At 40.8% G+C, this 22,536-nt stretch overlaps 1 protein-coding gene across 2 annotated transcripts; it reads right to left on the bottom strand.

Annotated features, from left to right (window-relative positions):
• Positions 1-2,454: 2,454 nt before the first annotated feature.
• On the bottom strand, positions 2,455-7,216 carry LOC132883258 (CD209 antigen-like protein E). 2 transcript variants are annotated; one of them, XM_060916645.1, is made up of 5 exons: positions 6,960-7,216; positions 4,059-4,277; positions 3,371-3,513; positions 3,187-3,296; positions 2,455-2,889 (listed from the first exon to the last, which is right to left on the bottom strand). In XM_060916645.1, the coding sequence occupies exons 1-5, from the start codon at positions 7,093-7,095 to the stop codon at positions 2,757-2,759; spliced, it is 741 nt and encodes a 246-aa protein (XP_060772628.1). In that variant the 5' UTR covers positions 7,096-7,216; the 3' UTR covers positions 2,455-2,756. The 2 variants fall into 2 exon arrangements, with proteins under 2 accessions (XP_060772628.1, XP_060772629.1); XM_060916646.1 differs by lacking the exon at positions 3,187-3,296 and having other exon boundaries at positions 2,818-2,889.
• Between the last annotated feature and the right edge of the window lie 15,320 nt (positions 7,217-22,536).

Genomic DNA, 22,536 nt, shown 5'->3' with positions numbered 1-22,536 from the left:
ACCTTCCCCCTCAAATGCTGTTTTGTCCCTACCATGCCCAAGTGTCCTTCATGAGCTAAGGCTAACGCTCTGTTCCGCAGTGCCTGTGGGAGTACAATCCGTGTCCCCCTCAGCACTAACTGCCCAATAGTACACAGTTCATTTGCGATGCGTGCATAAGCTGTGCACTTTTCAAAACGGCCTGTCTGAATTGCCTTTCTCACCTCGGCCAGCTCTTCGTCCTTCGCAGAGGCTCTCTCCACCTCCCTCGTAGTCAGTGCAGTGGGCGTAGCCTGCACAGCCATGAAGCGCACGTACTCCTCTGCTCCGTGATGGTGTGCCGTCCTCTTTGCACTGTCCCCCAGCAGACGAGACAGAGGATCTGTGATGTTGAACTTCCCGGCAATGTGCACCACCTGAAAGTCGTAAGGTTGCAGGCGGAGCACCCAACGCTCAATCCGGGTGCATGGTTTTGATCTTGGACTGTAGATCACCTCCAGGGCTTTATGGTCTGTCACCAGGTCGAACCTCTTGCCGTGCAAAAATGCTGAAAGTGTGGTGAAATTTATTTTATTAGCCTTTGAGATATTGTGTTCACAAGGTTTTTGAACAGACATTTGACCTCACAGTGATCTTGACCTTTGCCCTTTTGATCTCAAAATCTAATCAGTTAATTTTTGTCCCCAAATGCACAAATGGTGAAAATTTGGTGAAATTCCTTTCATTTGCCTTGGAGATATTGTGTTCACAAGGTTTGGGGATGGATATTTGACCTCACAGTAACCTTGACCTGTGACCTTTTAACCTCAAAATCTAATCAATTCATCTTTGTCCCAAAGCGCACAAATGGTGAAAGTTTGGTGAAATTCCTTTCATTAGCCTTTGAGATATCGTGTTCACAAGGTTTCGGGACGGACGCACAGACGCACGCACGCACGGATGGACGGATGCATGGACAGATGGACAACCTGAAAAAACATAATGCCTCCTGCACCTTAAGGTGGCGGAGGCATAAAAAAACTTGGAAGATGGCTCTGGACACTTACAGTAATGCATTTATGGCTGAGGACTACAGTTAACTTGCTAACTTTAGGACTGCAGTTGTCATGAACAGTTTTGCACTCAAGTTTCCATCAATGAGCAGTTTATAACTTCAGCAAAACAGACTTCATTTTAAAACTATAACGAATTTCCTGGTTACACAGTTATACTTTGTGACTATATAGGACACTGTTATAGAAGCAAATTATTTAAAATCACATTATCTGTCATCACCCAAATGAGGATGGGTTCCCTTTTGAGTCTGGTTCCTCTCGAGGTTTCTTCCGCGTGTCGTCTGAGGGAGTTTTTCCTTGCCACCATCACCACAGACTTGCTCATTGGGGATAGATTAGGGATAAAATTAGCTCATGTTTAAAGTCTTTAATTTTCTGTAAAGCTGCTATGTGGCAATGTCTGGTTAAAAGTGCTATAAAAATAAACTTGACTTGACTTTAATATCACACCTGCTAATAAACACTCTTTCTGCACTTAGATCACCATCTATCTTGTAGTGTCCTGATCCCCAGATCCTTACCCCAGCCACAAATAAAAAGTTGTACTCCTCCATGCTCTTCCAGGTATTCATCTGTGTGTCCGTGTAGAACGATGTCTGCAGCACCAAGTAGTTTGAGATGTCAGGGAACTCAAAGGCTGGATAATTTTCCAACTCATAGGAAAAATCCTTCTTTGTTAATATGTAAGGATCTAATCCCATTGAGTGTTTTCTATATCCATTTCTTTTGATTGTGATTATTGGTTTTAATAACTTGCTTGTTTTCTGAACACAAACATGGCAATAAGTTTTTGTGTTAATCGACCAGACTCCACTTTGGGGTCATTAATCCCTTTTGACTGAGAATGCCCTGTATATGATGTTGGCTTGTGGCACATCCATAGAGTTTTGAATACAATAGCTACAATTAAAAACAGTTTATTTTTATTGCATTTAGTTAATTCCTGGGCTCCCATCTGTAACAGGGAGTGATCTTTTTTTAATGGTGTGAATAGGTGGGCCTCAAAGCAGAAAAGGTTGAGAACCCCTGATATAGTCTACATCCCACATACATCATACTGTAGGATTTCACATCTTCAATTTATTATCTTGTAGCTAAATGAAAATAAGTACAATTAACAGTCAGCCTGAAATATCAGAATATAAAGAACATAGAAAAGATGTTTGTTCTAATGTGTTTACATTTGGTCAGTGGTTATGACTACTTTTGGCATCACATAATCAAATCTAGAAATTGTCATTATGAAAATGTCAGTTTGCTGCACAAGACACTTATTCATTCATTCATTCATTCATTTATTATTTTTGAAAGGGAATGAGAAGCTGGTTTGATTTGATTTTTTTCATGTTATTTTATTTTTTAACAGCACAGTCCATTCTAGTCAAGTCAACTTTATTGTCAAATATGCTATACATGCTCGACATACAGCACAGATGAAAATTCTGACTCATTAGTTACATTTTGTATGGCATAATAATTGTTTGTATTGATAATCATTCATCAGAAACTTTACTATTATTATTATTATTAGTAGTAGTAGTAGTAGTATTGAAAACTCGATTATATTGTTGTTTTTTTCCTCCAATAAGAGACCCAAATGCACACACTACAGTGATTTTACTTCAGGTTCAGTCTTTCAATTAAGGCCAAATCATACCCTGACCAATGATGAAATCACTGTAACACATCCTCTCATTGTTTCATGTTAATTTGACCTTACAACTAAAACAGATTATTTTCACACATGTACCATATTTTGTAATAGCATGGTTTGTCATTCCAGCCTCTATGCAAATCCTCAATCTCAGCACAGTCCTCATCACCTTTACTATTGGGTTCCCCCGAATTCCAGTACCTGAAACCCAGAGAATTAGAATCAGATTAATCAGTGTTCATTTACCTTTACTTACACACCTTTCACTCAACCCTCTTGTTGTGAGCTCATAACAACCATAACACAACATTTTTCAACTGATAAATAAGAATATAGTCAAAAAACACGATTATCGCAACAAAGTCTCAAGTTCACAACCTCAGATTCACAAAAAAACCTTTATGAGGGTTATTTGGTTCTCTGAGACTTTGAGTTCTACACCTTATTAGATGGTGGGATAACCAGGTGATAAATATATCATTAATCTCCATCTCTTACGCAGTGGTCAGTGGTGTACCGTCCACCCATTTCCACACCCCCTCTGTGTCAAGGTCACTCAGACCAATCCAAAATTTATTGCTGCCTATCATCTGTTTGAGGAGGAACTCCTGCAAGTCAAACCACAAACTATAAATAAATGAGTCTGATATTCATTCATTTTCTCTCTCTCTCTCTCTCTCACCTCCTCCTCTCTGCTGTTTATGATCATCAGGTGTGCTCCTCTCATTGTGCAGTCCTGTTTGCTCTCATCCCAGTTCCTGCTCTCATTAAACATGTAGTAAATACTGGAATTGAAGTAGATCCATCCATTTTTGACATGTGTATCTGAGCACACAGTGAGACATGTACAATGTAACACACAGTGTATTTCAATATTACAATTTTGTAAGTAAGGAATAAAAGAAGACAGGATGTGCTGTTATGGTAATATAATCAACAGGATGAAAACAATTAGCTTATCACCCTGAAAGTTGATTCTTTTCCAATAACAGTGCATCCTGTTTTCATTTTTCTACCTCTTGACATTAATATGACAAAAAATGCATCTTGTCTTCAAGTCTTTTGCCCTGAAGATTTTCTCATGGTGCAACAATTTCTGACAGTTACAAAGTGATGACACTGAACACTCCTTCCTCAAATATTAAATAACCATTGTCTTACAGAAACCTTCTCAGTGCATTGCTCTTGACCAATCAGGTATGAGAATTCAACAGTGCTGTGGTATAAAGGATTATTAAATTAATAGTTTAGTGTTGGCAAAAAGCACCAAGCTGTGAATCCAAAAATGCACCAAATGTATGTTTAATGTTCCTCAGGTTCCTTGGTCCTTATTGAATGGTCTTTCCTGAAGCTTTAAAGTATTTGCTCACATAGAAGAGGCAACTTGTTATGAAGTTCATCTTTCTCCTTCTGTAACTGGTCTTTTTCGATTGTCAGGTTATTGTTGATGGTCTGTAACTGGTTGTTTTCTGTAGTCGGGGTGTTGAATATAAGCAACAGCCCTATGACTGCACTCAGCAGGAGAACACACAACAACACTCCACACAGTACAGTCAGTCTGTAACACCTGCCCCATGCAGTGTTGAGTCCTATAAGGTAACGGACACAGAGACACATCATCTCTATTTGCAGTTAAACAGTATATTCATTATCTGGGATTAGCATTTACATCTAGACAGCCTGAAAATAAAACATTAAAATGTTGCCTTCATCTTCCTCATTACTTTAGTGTATCTAAAGTAATGAAGCTTGTCTTGTTTGCTGACGATACAAATATCCTCTTTTCTGGTGATAATTTAATGGAACTATTGCAGGAGATCACAACGGAAATAAGTAAATTAATAACATGGTTCAACAGTAACAAATTATCATTAAACTTGAACAAACCCAAAGTAATATTATTTGGTAACAACAAAACAAACACAAATAAATATTCAAATAGACAGGGTTATTATAGAAAGAGTTAAGGAAGTCAAATTTCTTGGAACAGCTATTGATGAAGAACTCAGTTGGAAACCACATATAAAAAACATACAATCCAAAGTATCAAGAAGTATTGCAATATTAAACAAAGTTAAACAGTTTCTAGATCACAATTCACTCCGGATTCTTTACTGTTCCCTGGTTTCACCTTGTTTAGGTTACTGTGCAGAGGTATGGGGCAATAATTACAAAAATACAATACATTCATTATTCATTCTCCAAAAAAGAGCAATAAGGCTGGTTATCGGGATCATACAAATACATTATTCTTACAGTCAGAAATACTGAAATTTGCAGATCTGGTGGACTATCAAACGGCGCAAATATTATTCAAAGCAAACAATAATCAACTACCACATAATATTCAAAAACTGTTCACTGAAAGAGATGGGAGTTATAATTTAAGGGGTTTATTTAAATTTAAAAATTATAGGGTTTTTAAGAAAAGTTTTTGTATTTCTATTTGTGGGGTAAAGCGGTGGAACAGTTTAAATGAGGAGCTCAAGGGATGTCCAGACATGAAGCAGTTTAAAAAGATGTACAAAAATTTGATTTTCACAAGGTATAAGGATGAAGGGGATTAATCATAACTGGCTGTTTATTGTGTATTTTTTCTTTTTTTCTTTTTTCAGTCTTCGTCTATTTGTTTTGTTTTTATTTTTTCTCCATTGTGAGCGTGGTATTTGTAGTAAACTTATGTGTAGACATATGGATATACATATATAATTAATTATATGATATAGTCATAGATAATTGATATCTGAATAGTTGAAGTAATAAGTAATATACAGTGTGTGTGTGTGTGTGTGTGTGTGTGTGTATACATACATACATACATACATACGTATGTATGTATGTATGTATGTGTGTGTATATATATATATATATATATATATATATATATATATATATATATATATATATATATATACATATATATATATATATATATATATATATATATATATATGTGTGTGTGTGTGTGTATATATATATAAGGAAGCTAGATAATCAATTTATATTGACTAAAGTAGAGGGGTGGGATGAAATAAGTTTTTACTTCAGCCCACTCCTTTTCGGACATGTAAACTCAAAACTGCATAGTGTGTCCTTGTTTGTATTTTTGTCTTGTTTTCTTTTGTTTTGATTTTGATATATTATTATTACTTATATTATTTAAGGTTTATTTTCTAATTTAGTGGCTTTTTATGTGTTCTTGTTGCAAATCCTGTTTTGCTTTTCTTATCTGCTTATTTATTCATTGTTTGTTTACATGTCCGAAATAATCTATCATCATCATCATCATCATTACGCACTTCTTCCTATCTCAGCTTAACTGTCAGGGTTTTTTTTTCCTGTTTTACATCTTCTTAGTGTTGATTTTCTTTGTGTTGGTCTTCACATTTTTATTAGTTTGTATTCACCCTCATTACTGATGCTTGCACTGTGAGCATCGAATCACACTCACAAGTCTCAATAAAAAATAATTAATGAGTTCATGATGGCAGTATATCTAAATCATTTTTCTTAATGCTTTTAAAATTATGTGTAATATTAGGGCAGCAGGTGGTGTAGTGGTTAGCACTGTTGCCTCACAGCAAGAAGGTCTGGGTTCAAGCCCCGTGGCCGGCGAGGGCCTTTCTGTGCGGAGTTTGCATGTTGTCCACGTGGGTTTCCTCCGGGTGCTCCGGTTTCCCCCACAGTCCAAAGACATGCAGGTTAGGTTAACTGGTGACTCTAAATTGACCATGAGTGTGAATGGTTGTCTGTGTCTATGTGTCAGCTCTGTGATGACCTGGCGACTTGTCCAGGGTGTACCCTGCCTTTTGCCCGTAGTCAGCTGGGATAGGCTCCAGCTTGCCTGCGACCCTGTAGAACAGGATAAAGCAGCTAGAGATGATGAGATAATAAAATGCAGCTTGTCATTTTACCAGAAAGAAGAGCAAAGTACTGTAAAGTCCTCTGTCCTGAAGAGTTTCCCCATGTTGAAAATTGTAAAGATACACCTTTATTTCTGACTGTCACAAAGCACTGGCACAGGAGACTTCTTTCATGATTGTTAAATAGAGCTTTTGTTAATTGTTGCTGTAGAAATGATAATGTGTTCAAATGGACACTTCAATATAAACCTGTAATTTGTATTGCAGCTGGAATTATTGTCAGAGATGCTGTTATAGAAAATTAGTCAACACCTCCTGACCAATCAGATTCAAAAATTCAGCAGCTCTGTGATCAGTAATAATGTTAATATACTGTATTGTCAAATAAATACTGAAAATAATGAATACCTGTACTTTGACTTTGCAGACGACTCTGTGTGTCATTGACCCGAAAAGTGTCCATACTTTCTGCTACTGTCCATATGTTCTCTCCTCTCTTCTCAGTGAAGTTCACGTACTCATACTCTCTCTCATCCTCAGACATCTCTAGAAAACATTTAAAATGCTTGATGTCATCGATGCCACTTGACTATGTAGATTATGATGACCCAGGTTGCCTTTTGAGACTGTCTGATAGGGAAATAGTGGTTGTATGAAAAGTCTTGTTTATAAGGAAGCCCTCTAATTTTTTCAAAGTAAACGCTCCGGGCACCTTCACAAATGAAAAGCATTCCTGTTGTTAATCTGCAACTGTAGCAGAGATCCAAGCGTTGTGCTGCTTCTAACTCTCCCTTTATCAGTAAATAATCTACTGTTATGTTTAACCCTTTGATGCAAAACATATGCACACTCCTTCTAATGCACAACATGGGTCAAAAATGACCCCCATTCATTTTCCAGGTTATTTCATGCTGACTGAGTTTTTCTTTGCTCTATCTTTTGAAATCAATTTATTTTATGATTGAATATTCCAAGTATTCTTTAAATATCTTGTTTTTAATTACCACAAATCATTAATTTAATTTTTTCTTTCCTACTTTATGAACAAAAATACTTTTTATATTACTACACATGGGTCATCCAAGTGTGATTTAAAATTAAATGTCTTAATACTATAATAATAATTTGTTTCAAGTAATTACTTTAGCAGTGAATGGGGCCAGTTATTTATTTATTAACTATGTAGTTAGCTAAGCCAACTACAATAAAATTAGCTAACTAAAGTAGAATATGTCAGCAGCTAGGTAGCTAATAGTAATTACTTGTAACTTTCTGACAAGTAATCTACTCACTCTCAAGGGAACCTAAACATAATCCATTTTTTTCTAAGGTAATGTTAGAACAGGCGGCACGGTGGTGTAGTGGTTAGCGCTGTCGCCTCACAGCAAGAAGGTCCTGGGTTCGAGCCCTGGGGCCGGCGAGGGCCTTTCTGTGTGGAGTTTGCATGTTCTCCCCGTGTCCGCGTGGGTTTCCTCCGGGTGCTCCGGTTTCCCCCACAGTCCAAAGACATGCAGGTTAGGTTAACTGGTGACTCTAAATTGACCATAGGTGTGAGTGTGAATGGTTGTCTGTGTCTATGTGTCAGCCCTGTGATGACCTGGTGACTTGTCCAGGGTGTACCCCGCCTTTCGCCCGTAGTCAGATGGGATAGGCTCCAGCTTGCCTGCGACCCTGTAGAAGGATAAAGCGGCTACAGATAATGAGATGAGATGAGATGTTAGAACAATTGAAAAACATTACTTACATGTATTAGATGGGCAAAGGGTGCTGTGCTGAGCTGTGAAATGTCTGACACAAGCACAATTCACAGTTCACACAAAACGCTGTAGTAAATGCATGCGGGTCGGTTCTGACCCATGTGTGTAAACTTGATGTAGAATTGATGTAGAATTACAAAAGCTGTGCTTGTTCATAACTTAAGAAAGGAAAAATAAAAATGATGATTTGTGCTAAACAAAAACAAAATATTTACTGCATATTTGGAAAAGTAAATGACAAAATGAATTTATTTCAAAAGTATATCATGGAAACACTCAGCCATACATGAAATAACCTGGAAAATGAATGCAGGTCGTTTTTGACCCATGTTGTGCATTAGAAGGGTAGTGATACAAAAAGGGTTTTTATTCAAAAAGTAAGAAAGGAAAAAATAAAATGATGTATGATGATCAAAAACAAGTTAATTGAGGAATACCTTGAATACTGAATGATGGAATTAACTTATTGCAAAGATATAGAAGATAAAAACTCAGCTGGGTCACTTTTGACCCATGTTTTGCATCAAAGGGTTAAAGGAGATACGCAGAACCTTTATTTTTAAATAAATTTCTGAGTGGACAGTATCTCCATCCTTGACTCTTGTATGCTGCATAAATAGAAATTTAAAAAAATATATTTTTGAGAGTTGGCATTCGAGCTGCCCTGCTGAGCCAGCCAGCCCTGAGTGCGTGACGTCACAGCGGTAACCGGTTTTAAGGCCGAGTCCTTTGACAGCTATAGACCAAAGTCATATAAATAAAAATTTATGGTGAAAGTAAGAAATACCATTACCAACTTGCTCAACTAAGACTGATTTGACTTCATTGATTGTGGGTTGACTCTCATTAAAACAGGATAGGTGTTATAACTTATGCAACATACATGTATATGCATGCATTTTCACTGATAAAACATAAAAGGCTAATTAAATAATCAGATGAACTGAGACAATCACATTCTGAAGCAAATTAAATAATCTTGGGAGGGAGAAAATGGTGGAGTAAGCAGCTACTCAGAACAGCTCTGTCTGCATTCGACATTTATTTGACATTTTCGGACTAATCAGTGCTTTTGGATTCGTGGAGCCGCCCGTACAGGTTTCTAATTTGGTGCCTGCTATATTTATTGCAAATATGGTAAAATCAGGCAAACAACAAGGCAAAAAAACTGAAGGTGAAAGTAGTGAGCTAGCATCGAACTTGACTAACAACGATGATGGAGACAGCAGCCCTGTGTCTCTAGCCGACATACAGAAACTACTTGCAGGCATGGAAGAGCGAATTATTACAAATCTGACGGCACAAATTTCTTCCAACCATCGCTAAACACGGCCAGGCAATCCAGTGCATCGAGACTTCAATGAATGATTTTCAGGACAGAATAACTACACTAGAATCCACTGTTGGCTATCTTTCAAAGGAGAATGAACAGCTAAAGCTAAAGCTGAATGACCTTGAGATTAGATCCAGAAGATGCAACATATGTATTACGGGCATACCAGAAGGAGCAGAAGGGGCAAAACCCACCTCTTTTATCGAATCCTGTCTGCAAGAAACATTTGGGGCTGGCACCTTCCCCCGTCCCGTGGTCGTTGATAGAGCACATAGACTAGCCATCCAGAGAAGATGAGAGGGCGCACCACGTCCCTTCATAGCATGCATGCATCACTTCCAGATGAAGCAACAAATAATGCAGCTTGCCCAGGAGAGGGACTCCCTGGATTACAAGGGGTCGGAGGTCCACATCTTCAGAGACTACAGTGCAGAGGTAGCAAGGAAGTGAGCTGTCTTCACCCCGATAAAAGCCCAGTTGAAAAAAGCTGGGTTACGCTTCAGTCTACTCTTCCCTGCTAAACTCTGGGTGAACATCAACAGTGCCAAGCATGAGTTCAATACACCAACTGAAGCCGTTGCCTTTTTGGAAGCTAGACAACCACAACAGCATGAATGACACTACTACCACCAAGATTACTTCTAAAGTTAATCCAGGTCTGCTGGACTGTCCGGTGAGTGCGCAAAGGCACTTGCATAGACTACAGCTAACTTGCCTTATATATAAAATTCTCATGCTGTATTGTAGCCACTGCCAAGAGTTCAGGAATTTTGTTGTGAAAGTTTGTGAAAGTTTGGTTGAAATTGGTTTGAAATGATTAAGAAAGCTTCATCCATTTGGGACTTGGTTACCATTATAGCTTTCTTAAAGTTGTTACCGCTACATTATGGAACTGGACTGTATCTTTGCTCTATGTTAACCTTTGATATTCGCGCTTAACTGATATCCACTAGCAGAAGCCTGCTTCTGAGTGATAGGCCACAACTTGGTTGCAATCAGTGCTATTCATACTGCCTTATCATGCATTTTGTATGAATGAAAGAATAGAAATATTATTATTTTATTTTATTTTTTTTTCATTTACCTCTTCAACTAATATTAAGTTTAGCTCACATTAGACTAATAGTTCATTCAGTGAACTACTGACTATTGGATATATAGACCTTTTGTTCTTTACATCTTTACCGGTTTGATATACAACATAGACAGCCTAGCGTATATGACAAGGTAATGTTCATGTCACTGCTATTTTGAGACCTACAGGGTAATGGTTTACTATAAACAGTATGTTCCCTTTTTTTCATATAGACAGAGTTAAAAGTGTAAAAAGTGCAAACTAGAAGTAAGTACAAGCGCATAAGGGTAGCTGGGATGGGATGGGGCTCACAGGTACATTGTTTATTCTCCTTTTTTCTCTTCTCTTCTCTCTCTCTCTCTCTCTCTCTCTTTCTTCTCTTTTCCTTTGTCTTTTCTATCTTTTCCTCCCCCTCTGTCTTCCAACTCTGCCTCTGCTTTTCTTATTATCCCCCTTTTTATATCACAATGATGAGTAGATCTACCAAGGTCATGGGCAACCCCATTAAGTTCATATCTTGGAATGTAAAAGGGGTCAATAACCCAATTAAAGGACAGAGAGTCATGTCTTATCTCCAACAGTTGAAGGTGGACATAGCATTTTTTACAAGAAACCCATCTTTGTAATAACAATATTGCTGGTCTGAAACAACACTGGGTTGGTCAGGTGTTCCACTCTACATTTAATGCAAAAGCAAGAGGTACCACCATTTTAATAAATAAAAACATTTCTTTTCAGTCTAAAGAGATAATTAATGATCTTAACGGTTGATACACTATAGTAGTTGGACAACTCAGTTTCCCCACACCAGAGCTTATTCATTTTTCTCTATTGTATACCACACCTACACCCGCATTGATTACCTTTTACTTGATAATAGACTGTTATCTAAAGTCAAGGCCATTTCATATAATAGTATTGTTATTTCTGATCATAGTGCCATTGTGCTTGACTTGGACATTCCAAACCGACCACCCGTTAACAGGATTTGGAGATTGAACTCTCTACTATTATCAGATGATAATATTATCAGATACATTATTATCAGACAATCTGATGATTATCAGATACATTTATAGAGCGAATTTCAAACCAGATTCAGTTTTTCCTAGAAACAAACACCTCCCCAGAGATCTCACATGCAACATTGTGGGAAACGCTTAAAGTATATATACAAGGGCAAATTATAGCATATTCATCTAAAGTCAAAAAAGAAAAAAGTTTAAAATTGACAGAGATCTCACAACGAATCCTTGATATTGGCTCAAAATATGCTCACTCCCCAGACCCAGTTCTTTACAAGGAACATTTGAGGCTACAATCGAATTCAATATTCTTTCTACTGATGAGGCTACACGTCTTATTTTGAAATCCAGACATAATGTCTATGAACATGGGGACAAAGCGAGTAGATTATTAGCACGGCAAGCAAGACAAGCAGCTGCCTCCCGCTCCATCACAAAGATCCAGTCACACACAGGAAAGATTCTGACGGATCATAACAACATAAACAAAGCATTTCAAGACTTTTATGTGAACCTTTACACATCAGAATGTAGGAATGATGAACTTCTATGTACGTTCTTTGAAAACCTTACTGTCCCAACTGTGTCAGAGGAACAAAATAGTAATCTGAGTGAAGACATTTCGACTTCTGAGATAATTAAAGCTATTAAATCAATGCAAAATAACAAGTCCCCCGGGCCTGATGGATACACAGTTGAATTCTATAAAAAGTTTTCCCATCAATTGGCACCAATTCTGCAAGTAATGTTTAAAGAGGCACTTTCCTCAGGCAGCCTGCCTATGACACCGAGGCAGGCCTCTATTACACTGTTGGCAAAAAAGGATAAAAATCCATTACTGTGCACGTCCTACCAACCTATCTCTTTGCTAAATGTTGATTTCAAAGTGCTATCCAAAGTTTTGGCAAAGCACTTGGAGAATGTGGTCCCAGACATTGTTTCACCTGACCAAACAGGCTTTGCTCAGGGCAGACATTCATACTCAAATTTTAAAAAACTATTTAATACCATCCATTCAACTGGGTCAAAGTGCCCAGAGGTAGTAATTTCTCTTGACGCTGAGAAGGCCTTTGACCGAGTTGAGTGGGGATACCTATTCTTCACACTCAAAGGATTTGGCTTCGGGGACAGTTTTATATCCTGGATTAAGCTGCTTTATTCTTCACCATTAGCATCTGTTGTTTCCAATAGCAAGCAGTCTTGTTACTTTTCACTAAGAAGAGGGACGAGACAAGGATGCCCCCTTTCCCCACTCCTATTTGCACTAGCTATTGAGCCCCTAGCAATAGCTCTTCGACTCTGCAAGGACTTTAAAGGTGTGCAGCAGAGGGGGCAAGAGTTTAAAGTGTCTCTATATGCGGATGATTTGCTTTTATATGTATCTAATCCAGTCTTATCGCTTCCTTATATTTTAGACATCCTGAATCAATTTGGGGTGGCACGGTGGTGTAGTGGTTAGCACTGTCGCCTCACAGCAAGAAGGTCCGGGTTCGTCTGGTTGTCTGTGTCTATGTGTCAGCCCTGTGATGACCTGGCGATTTGTCCAGGGTGTACCCCGCCTTTCACCCGTAGTCAGCTGGGATAGGCTCCAGCTTGCCTGTGACCCTGTAGGACAGGATAAAGCGGCTAGAGATAATGAGATGAGATGAGATGAGATGAGATGAGATGAGATGAGATGAGATGAGATGAGATGAGATGAGATGAGATGAGATGAGATAGCATCTTCAGTCATGGTTTCAGATTAAACAATTCAAAGTGTGACCTTGATACAGAAATTACACCCATCAGTACACACACCTTGAGTGTTTTGGGTATCATTTTAGTTGGGTTGTACAGTTTTTGACATATTTCTTTGACATTACAGGTACTGCAGACTATTTGCTGCTGCGCTACTGATCACAGTAAGTACTTGCCGTTCAGGTGAACTAGTGAAAGGACTTGTTGTTCATGCTGCACAGTGCTTCACAGTGCAGTTTACTGTTTAATGAATCATAACAGTCAAGTTTGCAATAATGTTTTCTTGTCAGATATGTGCACATCAGTGTAACGACTCAGTTGCCTATGTGAGACACATGAAAATTCACAGCAATATGCCCAATTTAAAACTGTGGTGTTGTATGCCTACTTGCAAAAGGACCTTTTGAAAACGTGCAGGTCTGAAAGCACATCTATACAGAGATCATAAGAAATGTGATACTGAGCCCAGCTTGAGTATGCCAGTGGACCTGACCTGCCATGCTGACTTCTGTAGTGACAAATCTGATTCCCTGACTGATTTTTACTCTCACCTTAAAGTTCACATTAAAGAAGGACGAGCAGTTGCATGTCCTTTTATGCACTGTGGTAAGACATTTACTGTGGTATCAACTTTTACATCTCATTTGTCCAGAAAACATAAACAAAGTGCAGAGGGAAATCTAATGGCATCTATCATTGACCCAGCAGGTGCAAGTGGAACAAGTGGCACTCATAATGATAGTGACTTACTGGGTGACATGCAGTTTAATGCAGCTGACAATACTGAGCATTTAGAGGTTACCCCAGAAAATATTGATGATACATTGTTCTTGAGGAATCTTGCTCCCTTTTATCTTAAACTACAAGCAAAGTTGCTGTTTCCATCATCCACTGTTCAGACAATCATTGAAGATTTGCAGTCAATACATGACATCAGCCAGTCACAATTCCTTTTTAAACTGAATGAGAAATTGCATGTGCTAGGGATTCCAGATGATGTCATTAGGACTCTTACTGATTATCTGAAAACAGAAGATCTTTTCCAGACTCACAATACCAACACACTGAAAACAGATCAATGGAGAAAGACTGTGTTCAAGAATCAGTTTCATTATATTGAACCAGTGCCTATATGTCTGGGACAAAATGAAGCAGGGAAAGAGTGCTTTGCTCAGTACATCCCCATAAAACAAACACTTGAAGCTCTTTTTCAGTGCAAATCTGTAAGAGAACAATACAATCAAGTACACACCTAAGTCCAAACTAAGGATGTTTTTCAAGATGCATGGGATGGGGACAACATTACTGAGAAATTACTTCATACAGAGAGGTCTTCTTTGGGCTTGATTCTTTATCAGGATGCATTTGAAGTAGTAAACCCACTTGGGTCAGGAAAAAAGAAACACAAAATACTGGCAGTGTATCTCACACTGGCAGACCTATTACCAAACCACAGGTCAAGTATTGATCAGATGCAACTAGCTCTTCTCTGCAGAGAACAAGATTTCAAGTATTTTGGTCAGGATTTGGTCCTGGGCCGTCTGGTAAAAGATCTGAAAGACCTTGAGAACAATGGTATAATGTTACGAGTACCTGACGGACAGGTCTATAAAGGAATACTGCATGCTATTGTGGGTGACAACTTGGGGTCACACAGCATTGGAGGCTTTCTTGAGAATTTCAGTCTGAGTGTTAATTTCTGCAGATACTGTGAAATTGACAGGAACACATTTCAGGCAGATCCCCTTTGCAGGGCCACTACTCGCACAGTACAGTCATACAGAGTGCATGTTCAGAGGCTTGAAAAGGGTTCAGTCCACAGTGGAGGTATAAATCAGAATCAGAAACACTTTAATTGCCAGGTATGTGGACACACATGAGGAATTTGACTCCGGTTCACTTACTGTAGCTCTCATAGTACAAAACAGATAAAAAAGCGTAGACACAAAATCAAACAAACAAGCAAACAACAACAACAAAAATAGGTGCATAGTGCAAAGTAATCCAGGTAAGTCAAGTATGGAATAGTTAAATAAATATAAAGTATACAGTGTACACAGAATGACGGTAGAAGTGTTCAGATATTTTACAAGTGATATTACTGATATATGAATCTGGATTTTTAGCTGTTCATCACAGAAAGGATTTCCCTTTTGGTGCAATATGGTGCATAGTGCAAAGATGAATAGTAAATTTAAATAAGTATAAATATAATATAAGTAACATTGAGCACAGAATGACAGTATGAGTGTGCAGATATTTTGCAAGTGATATTACTGATATATGAATCTGTATTTTAGCTGTTCATCACAGAGACAGCCTGAGGGAAGACACTGTTCTTGTGTCTGGTTGTTTTTGCATACAGAGATCTATATCGCCTCCCTGAGGGGAGAAGATTAAACAGATTGTGACCAGGGTGTGATGGGTCCGCAGAGATGTTACCTGCCCGTTTCCTGACTCTGGACAAGTATAAGTCTTGAATGGAGGGCAGGTTGACACCAATAATTTTCTCTGCAGACCTTATTATCCGTTGCAGTCTGTTCTTCTCCTGTTTGGTGACCGATCCAAACCAAACAGTGATGGAAGAACAAAGAACAGACTGAATGATGACAGAGTAGAATTGTGTCAGCAGCTCCTTAGGCAGGTTGAGCTTCCTGAGCTGGCACAGAAAGTACAACCTCTGCTGAGCCTTTTTAATGATAGTGACTGTGTTTGTCTCCCACTTCAAGTCCTGAGAAATTGTGGAACCCAGAAACCTGAAGCTCTCAACGGCAGTCACAGTGTTGTTGTTGATGGTGATGGGCAGCAGAGTGGGGGGGGCTCCTCCTAAAGTCCACTGTCATCTCCACAGTTTTGAGCATGTTCAGCTCCAGATTGTTCTGACCACACCACCAGACCAGCCGTTCAACCTCCCGTCTGTATGCAGACTCGTCACCGTCCCGGATGAGGCCGATGACCATTGTATCGTCTGCAAATTTCAGGAGTTTAACAGATGGGTCTTTTGAGGTGCAGTCATTGGTATAAAGGGAGAAGAGCAGTGGGGAGAGCACACACCCTTGTGGGGCGCCAGTGCTGACAGTCCGAGTGCTGGATATGAAGCTCCTCATCCTCACCTGCTGCTTCCTGTCAGTCAGGAAGTTTGTAATCCACTGACAGGTGGAGGAGGGCACAGTGAGCTGGGTGAGCTTGGTGTGGAGGATGTCTGGAACAATGGTGTTGAATGCCGAACTGAAGTCCATGAACAGAATCCTGGCGTACATCCCTGCAGAGTCAAGGTGTTGCAGGATGTAGTGCAGTCCCATATTGATTGCATCATCTGCTGACCTGTTTGCCTGGTAGGCAAACTGTAGGGGGTCCAGCAGGGGGTCTGTGATGTCCTTCAGGTGTGACAACACCAGTCTCTCGAAGGACGTCATGACTACAGATGTGAGAGCTACAGGCCTGTAGTCATTCAGGTGGGGTTTACATTAGACCGTATCAGCGGATCATCAGATTAACGTTTTTAAAACGATTAGTGTTCACACAGCAACACCAATACACGATTCGCCTGCACACAGCAACACCAATACACGGATACGCTCGGCTCCGCAGGCATCCTGCACTCCAAATCACTCCGCCCTGAACAGCGAGTGCCCTCTGGAGGGTGCGCACTCCGGCCCTGCGCAGCTCACAGAGCACGCGAGTGAAGTGCACAAGCATTGATTCGGGACTGAGCTGCTGTATGTGTGATCCCAGCGTATATCACTTACCACTTGCAAGTGGAAGGATGGCAAGCCTAAAGACAATCATAACTACACAATGGACAGTATTTGCATCAGTATTTGCAGTATTTTCATACTTTTATACTCTTTAATGAAAGGTGATACAAGGCGGAAGTCCGCGCCGTTTTTCAGCAGTCGCGCCACATGACCAACGCCAGCGAATCAGGAAGGTGGATGTCACAGTGACGTTGTCCACTGACGACGCCAGCTAGAGCTCAGCACAGTGTATCCGCGTATCTCAATGTTTACACAGCACCGGATCAGACACGATCTAGATTGAATACGTGGATGCTGGCGGATTCCCGTTTCCCAGCGTTTCCAGGCGTTTTAATGTAAACGGACAGTGCATCCGCGAAGAAAACGAGACAGATACAGTCTAATGTAAACTTGGCCTCAGTCCTGTGATTGTGGTTTTCTTGGGAACCGGGATTATTGTGGAGCGTTTGAAGCATGAGGGGACTTCACACAGCTCCAGGGATCTATTGAAGATATGGGTGAAGATGGGAGCCAGCTGATCAGCACAGACCTTCAGACAGGAGGGTGATACACCATCTGGGCCAGGTGCCTTCCTGATCTTCTGTTTGCGAAAAAGCTGACAAACATCCTCTTCACAGATCTTCAGTGCTGGTGTGGGGTCAGAGGCGAGAGGAGGCAGAATAGCAGGGGTGTGAATTGGTCTTTAATGTCTGGGGGGGGAGAGGTGTGAATTTGTTGAATCTGGAGTAGAACACATTCAACTCGTCAGCCAGTTGATGGTTCATTGCAGTGTAGGGGGATGGTCTCCTGTAGTTAGTGATATTCTTCAGGCCTGTCCACACTGATGCTGGATCGTTGACTGAAAGGCTGTTTTTAATCCTTTCAGCGTAGCTCCTCTTAGCTGATTTCACCTCTTTCGTCAGTGTGTTTCTGGCCTGTTTGTACAGGACTCTGTCCCCACTTCTGTAGGCCTCCTCCTTGGCCTGGCGAAGCTGTCTAAGTTTTGCGGTGAACCAGGGTTTGTTGTTATTGTATGTGCAGAAGGTCTTGGTGGGTACACACATATCCTCACAAAAACTGATGTAAGATGTCACAGTATCAGTCAGTTCATGAAGGTCTGAAGCTGCAGCCTCAAAAACACTCCAATCAGTGCAGTCAAAGCAGGCTTGTAGTTCTGCTTTGGCCTCATCAGACCATCTCCTCACTGTCTTAATTGCAGGCTTAGCAGATTTCAGCTTCTGCCTGTAGGACGGGATAAGATGAACCATACAGTGATCAGATAGTCCCAAGGCTGCACGGGGGACAGAGTGATATGAGTCCTTTAAAACAGTGTAACAGTGGTCCAGAGTGTTAGAGTCCCTGGTGGGACACTTAATGTGCTGTTTATATTATGGCAGTTCGTGGCTGAGGTTTGCTCTGTTAAAGTCCCCCAAAACAATGAGCAAAGAGTCCGGGTGTTTTTTTTCCACATTGTTTATCTGGTCAGCCAGGTGTTGTAATGCCTCATTAGCACATGCCTGAGGGGGGATGTAAACTCCAACCAGAATAAACGAGGAAAACTCTCGCGGAGCATAAAACAGTTTGCAGTTTATGAATAATGACTCTAGATGAGGACTGCATGATTTATTTAGAACTGTGACATCAGTACACCAACCTTCGTTAATATAAAAGCAGACTCTGCCTCCCCTCATTTTCCCCGTGAGCTCCGTTTCGTGGTCCGCTCAGTGCAGGTGAAATCCAGGCAGGTGGAGAGAAGAGTCTGGGATGTGCTCACCGAGCCAGGTTTCAGTGAAGCACAAGGCAGCAGATCTGTTAAAATCTGTATTAATTGTGTTAAGGAGCAGCAGTTCATCCATCTTATTGGCCAGAGAGCGGACGTTAGCCAGGTGAATAGATGGGAGAGCAGTGCGAAAACCCCGCTGTCTCAGGCTACGTTTACATTAGACCGTATCTGTCTCGTTTTCTTCGCGGATGCACTGTCCGTTTACATTAAACCGCCTGGAAACGCCGGGAAACGGGAATCCGCCAGCGTCCACGTATTCAATCCAGATCGTGTCAGCTCCGGTGCTGTGTAAACATTCAGAATACGCGGATACGCTGTGCTGAGCTCTAGCTGGCGTCTCATTGGACAACGTCACTGTGACATCCACCTTCCTGATTCGCTGGCATTGGTCATGTGATGCGACTTCTGAAAAACGGCACGGACTTCCACCTTGTATCACCTTTCATTAAAGAGTATAAAAGTATGAAAATACTGCAAATACTGATGCAAATACTGCCCATTGTGTAGTTATGATTGTCTTTAGGCTTGCCATCCTTCCACTTGCAAGTGGTAAGTGATGTGCGCTGGGATCACACACACAGCGGCTCAGTCCCGAAAACACTGCTAGTGTGCTTCACTCGCGCGCTCTGTGAGCTGCGCAGGGCCGGAGTGCGCACCCTCCAGAGGGCACTCGCTGTTCAGGGCAGAGTGATTTGGAGCGCAGGATGCCTGCGGAGCCGAGCATATCCGTGTACTGGTATTGTTGTGTGCACGCAAATCGTGTATTGGTGTTGCTGTGTGCACACTAATCGTTTTAAAAACGTTAATCTGATGATCCGCTGATATGGTCTAATGTAAACATGGGCTCAGTCTGACGAGCGCGCCAGCTCGCTTCCCCCGGTGTGTCCGGCATCCCCGGCATAATCCATAGAGAGCTGCTGCTCCCCCGACAAGTAACTCTGAAAAAATTTCCGGATTGATGAAAGCCGATGAAAGAACTTTACTGGTAGTTAATCCAACGTTTATGAGTTCTTCTCTAGAGTATGTGACAAGCAAAGAAACGCAAGAAACACAACAAATACACAAAAATATAGAAAGTACGAGAGAGCGAAGTACCGAGGCAACCGTCCACGGTGCCATCTTGGATAAAAATTTGACTCCTTGTTTAATGAGCTGTCCCTGCATGTGTGTCAGCCTGGATTGCCTCCATGTATTGGCCATGATTTGTTTGAAGGCATTGTAGCCTCTGTTCTTGCGTTATACATTCAGCATCTGGTGAAGGTAGACAAACAGTTTACTTATCTTGACTTGAACTGAAGAATAAGTCAGTTTAAGTATCTAGGGAATGATGCTAATGATAAACCTTGTGAGGTGACTCCAGGAAGTGATAAGCTGAATGGGCATGCTGTCCAAAACTGGTGTTTGCTGAGGATGTTACCAATGCTGATTGGAGAAAAAAATTGAATCTCCAGGTGAAAATCAAGCTTGGCAATTGGTTTTACAATTAAGAGAAATGGTTTCTCTTATTTGTGCACCAGCCATTTCAACTGGCCAAATAGCATACCTGAGAGTGCTTATTGATGAATATTTGTACTTCAGAAAGCAAGCATTTCCTGACAAACCACTGAAGCCTGACATCAGTGTCAGTGAAGCCTGACATCACTGACACTGACATCATTATGTCAGCCACTATCCAGAGCTCATAATCCACTTCAGACCACTTATTCGTTTGTGGACATTGAGATTTGAGAGCAAACACACTTACTTTAAGAGTGTGCGAAAAAACTGCACAATTTTAAAAACTTGTGCTTAACTCTTGCAGAGAGGCATCAGCTCCGCCAGGCATATCTTACGGCTGGAGATCTCTTCCCACCAACTATTGTTGTGGAAAAGGCAGCTGCATTTTTTCCAAACGACTACAATAATACCATCAGGCAATCAGTATCGAGCTATGATTTTGGCCCTGAAAATACTTTGATTGCTCATGAGGCAACTGTGAAAGGAATAAAATACAAGAAAAACATGCATGTCATTATAGATGAGAGTTCTAGGGGCCTTATGGTTGGAAAGATCATTGTTGTACTTATCCACAATAATTCAGAGGTCTATTTTATCACTGAAAAATGTGAGGCCTTGCTTCTCCATGATTTAGGGGTTTATGGCTTCACGCCAATTCAGGGATGTTACTGTTGTGTTAAGCAGGACAAGCTGGTTGATTATTACCCATTACCAGAGTACATTTTGTGTGACATGCCAATAATTGTTCCACACCATTCTTTCCTCTCCATAGAGAGCAATGAAAACCTTGGAGGAGGAGCTGAAGGATATCCTCTCCAGTGCCCTGCCAACCATTTCTGAAGCTGCTCAACAGCTTGTGATTGACAAGCTGATAAACTGTGGTTTAGACTCAAAAGAAGACCTCAGGTATGCAAAACAAGAGGACATTGAAGACTTACTTCCTGTTATTCAACAGCGTAAACTTTTGGATGTATTCAAAGTGGGTATGTTTACTTTCACAGTATCACTATTTCACTACCTATTATGCTAATGCATGATTCATTTTTAAAAGCTATATGGCCTCATTTCTCATATATCTCATATCATTTGTTGTCAGCTTTAGAGACAGAGACAGTCACATTAGACCTCCAATTCCTCCCTTTTCCCACCACTGCAAACAACAGCAACTCTACACCATTCTCCAGTCCATCCAGCTCATCTTTGCTCTCCTGCTCGACATCTAGTGGAAATGAAGACAGCCAGCCCTCCTCCCACTCAAAGAAGTTGTGGCCAGAATCCTTTCAGGTACCACGGGACCGCATGCTTGTGGAGATTCGTTCAGCCATCTCAGATGGTAAGAGGCCTTCACCTGCCGCACGATGACAGATGGTGAGAATGCTAGCAGATGAGATGAGGAAGCATGAACCAAACCCAGCACGCTCACAGTGCCTCACAGTTTGCCGGAACCTTGTTCACCAATACCCAAATAGTTTTGCCGATCAACTTGACAATGGTCAACTTCTGGGTAGTGGATACACATCACTCCTAATTCAAGTAAAAAATCGGATTGAAAACTTGAACTGCACCAGCAGCTTTCGACAGCACCGTTCATCTGGCCATGGACAAAAGAGAGGACCTACAGACATGTATGGCTGTTCCAGATTCCAGCCCAGCCTCCCACCAGATGAGACTGAAGACACAGTGGAGAGCAAACGTCAAAAACTGGAAGCTATTTTCAGTCAGGATGGTATAAATGGGGCTGAGAGAGCAGAGGTTAAGCAGCTAATGGAAAAAACTTTCTATGTGCAGCGGCACGGGCGCAGATAGAGGGGGGGACAGGGGGGATTCGTCCCACCCAGATTTAAATTCACCTCGTTCGGTCCCCCCCACTTATAGGGAGGAAAAAACGTCTATGCTGTCTTTCTTTGCATAAGGCAAACCTCACGGAAAAATCAAAAGACTAATTACCATTCGGTTTATTGAGGTGCACAGCAGTGTATACAGTTGCAACTGCGCAGACTGCACAGGTTGCGAGCTCGAGCTTGGTTGCTATGGTTACCCA

This window comes from Neoarius graeffei, chromosome 3 (assembly GCF_027579695.1).
Source record: "Neoarius graeffei isolate fNeoGra1 chromosome 3, fNeoGra1.pri, whole genome shotgun sequence".
In the NCBI taxonomy this organism is placed as follows: Eukaryota; Metazoa; Chordata; class Actinopteri; order Siluriformes; family Ariidae; genus Neoarius; species Neoarius graeffei.
The sequence above is the reverse complement of the archived record's forward strand: the minus strand, read 5'-3'. Positions and strand labels throughout refer to the sequence as shown.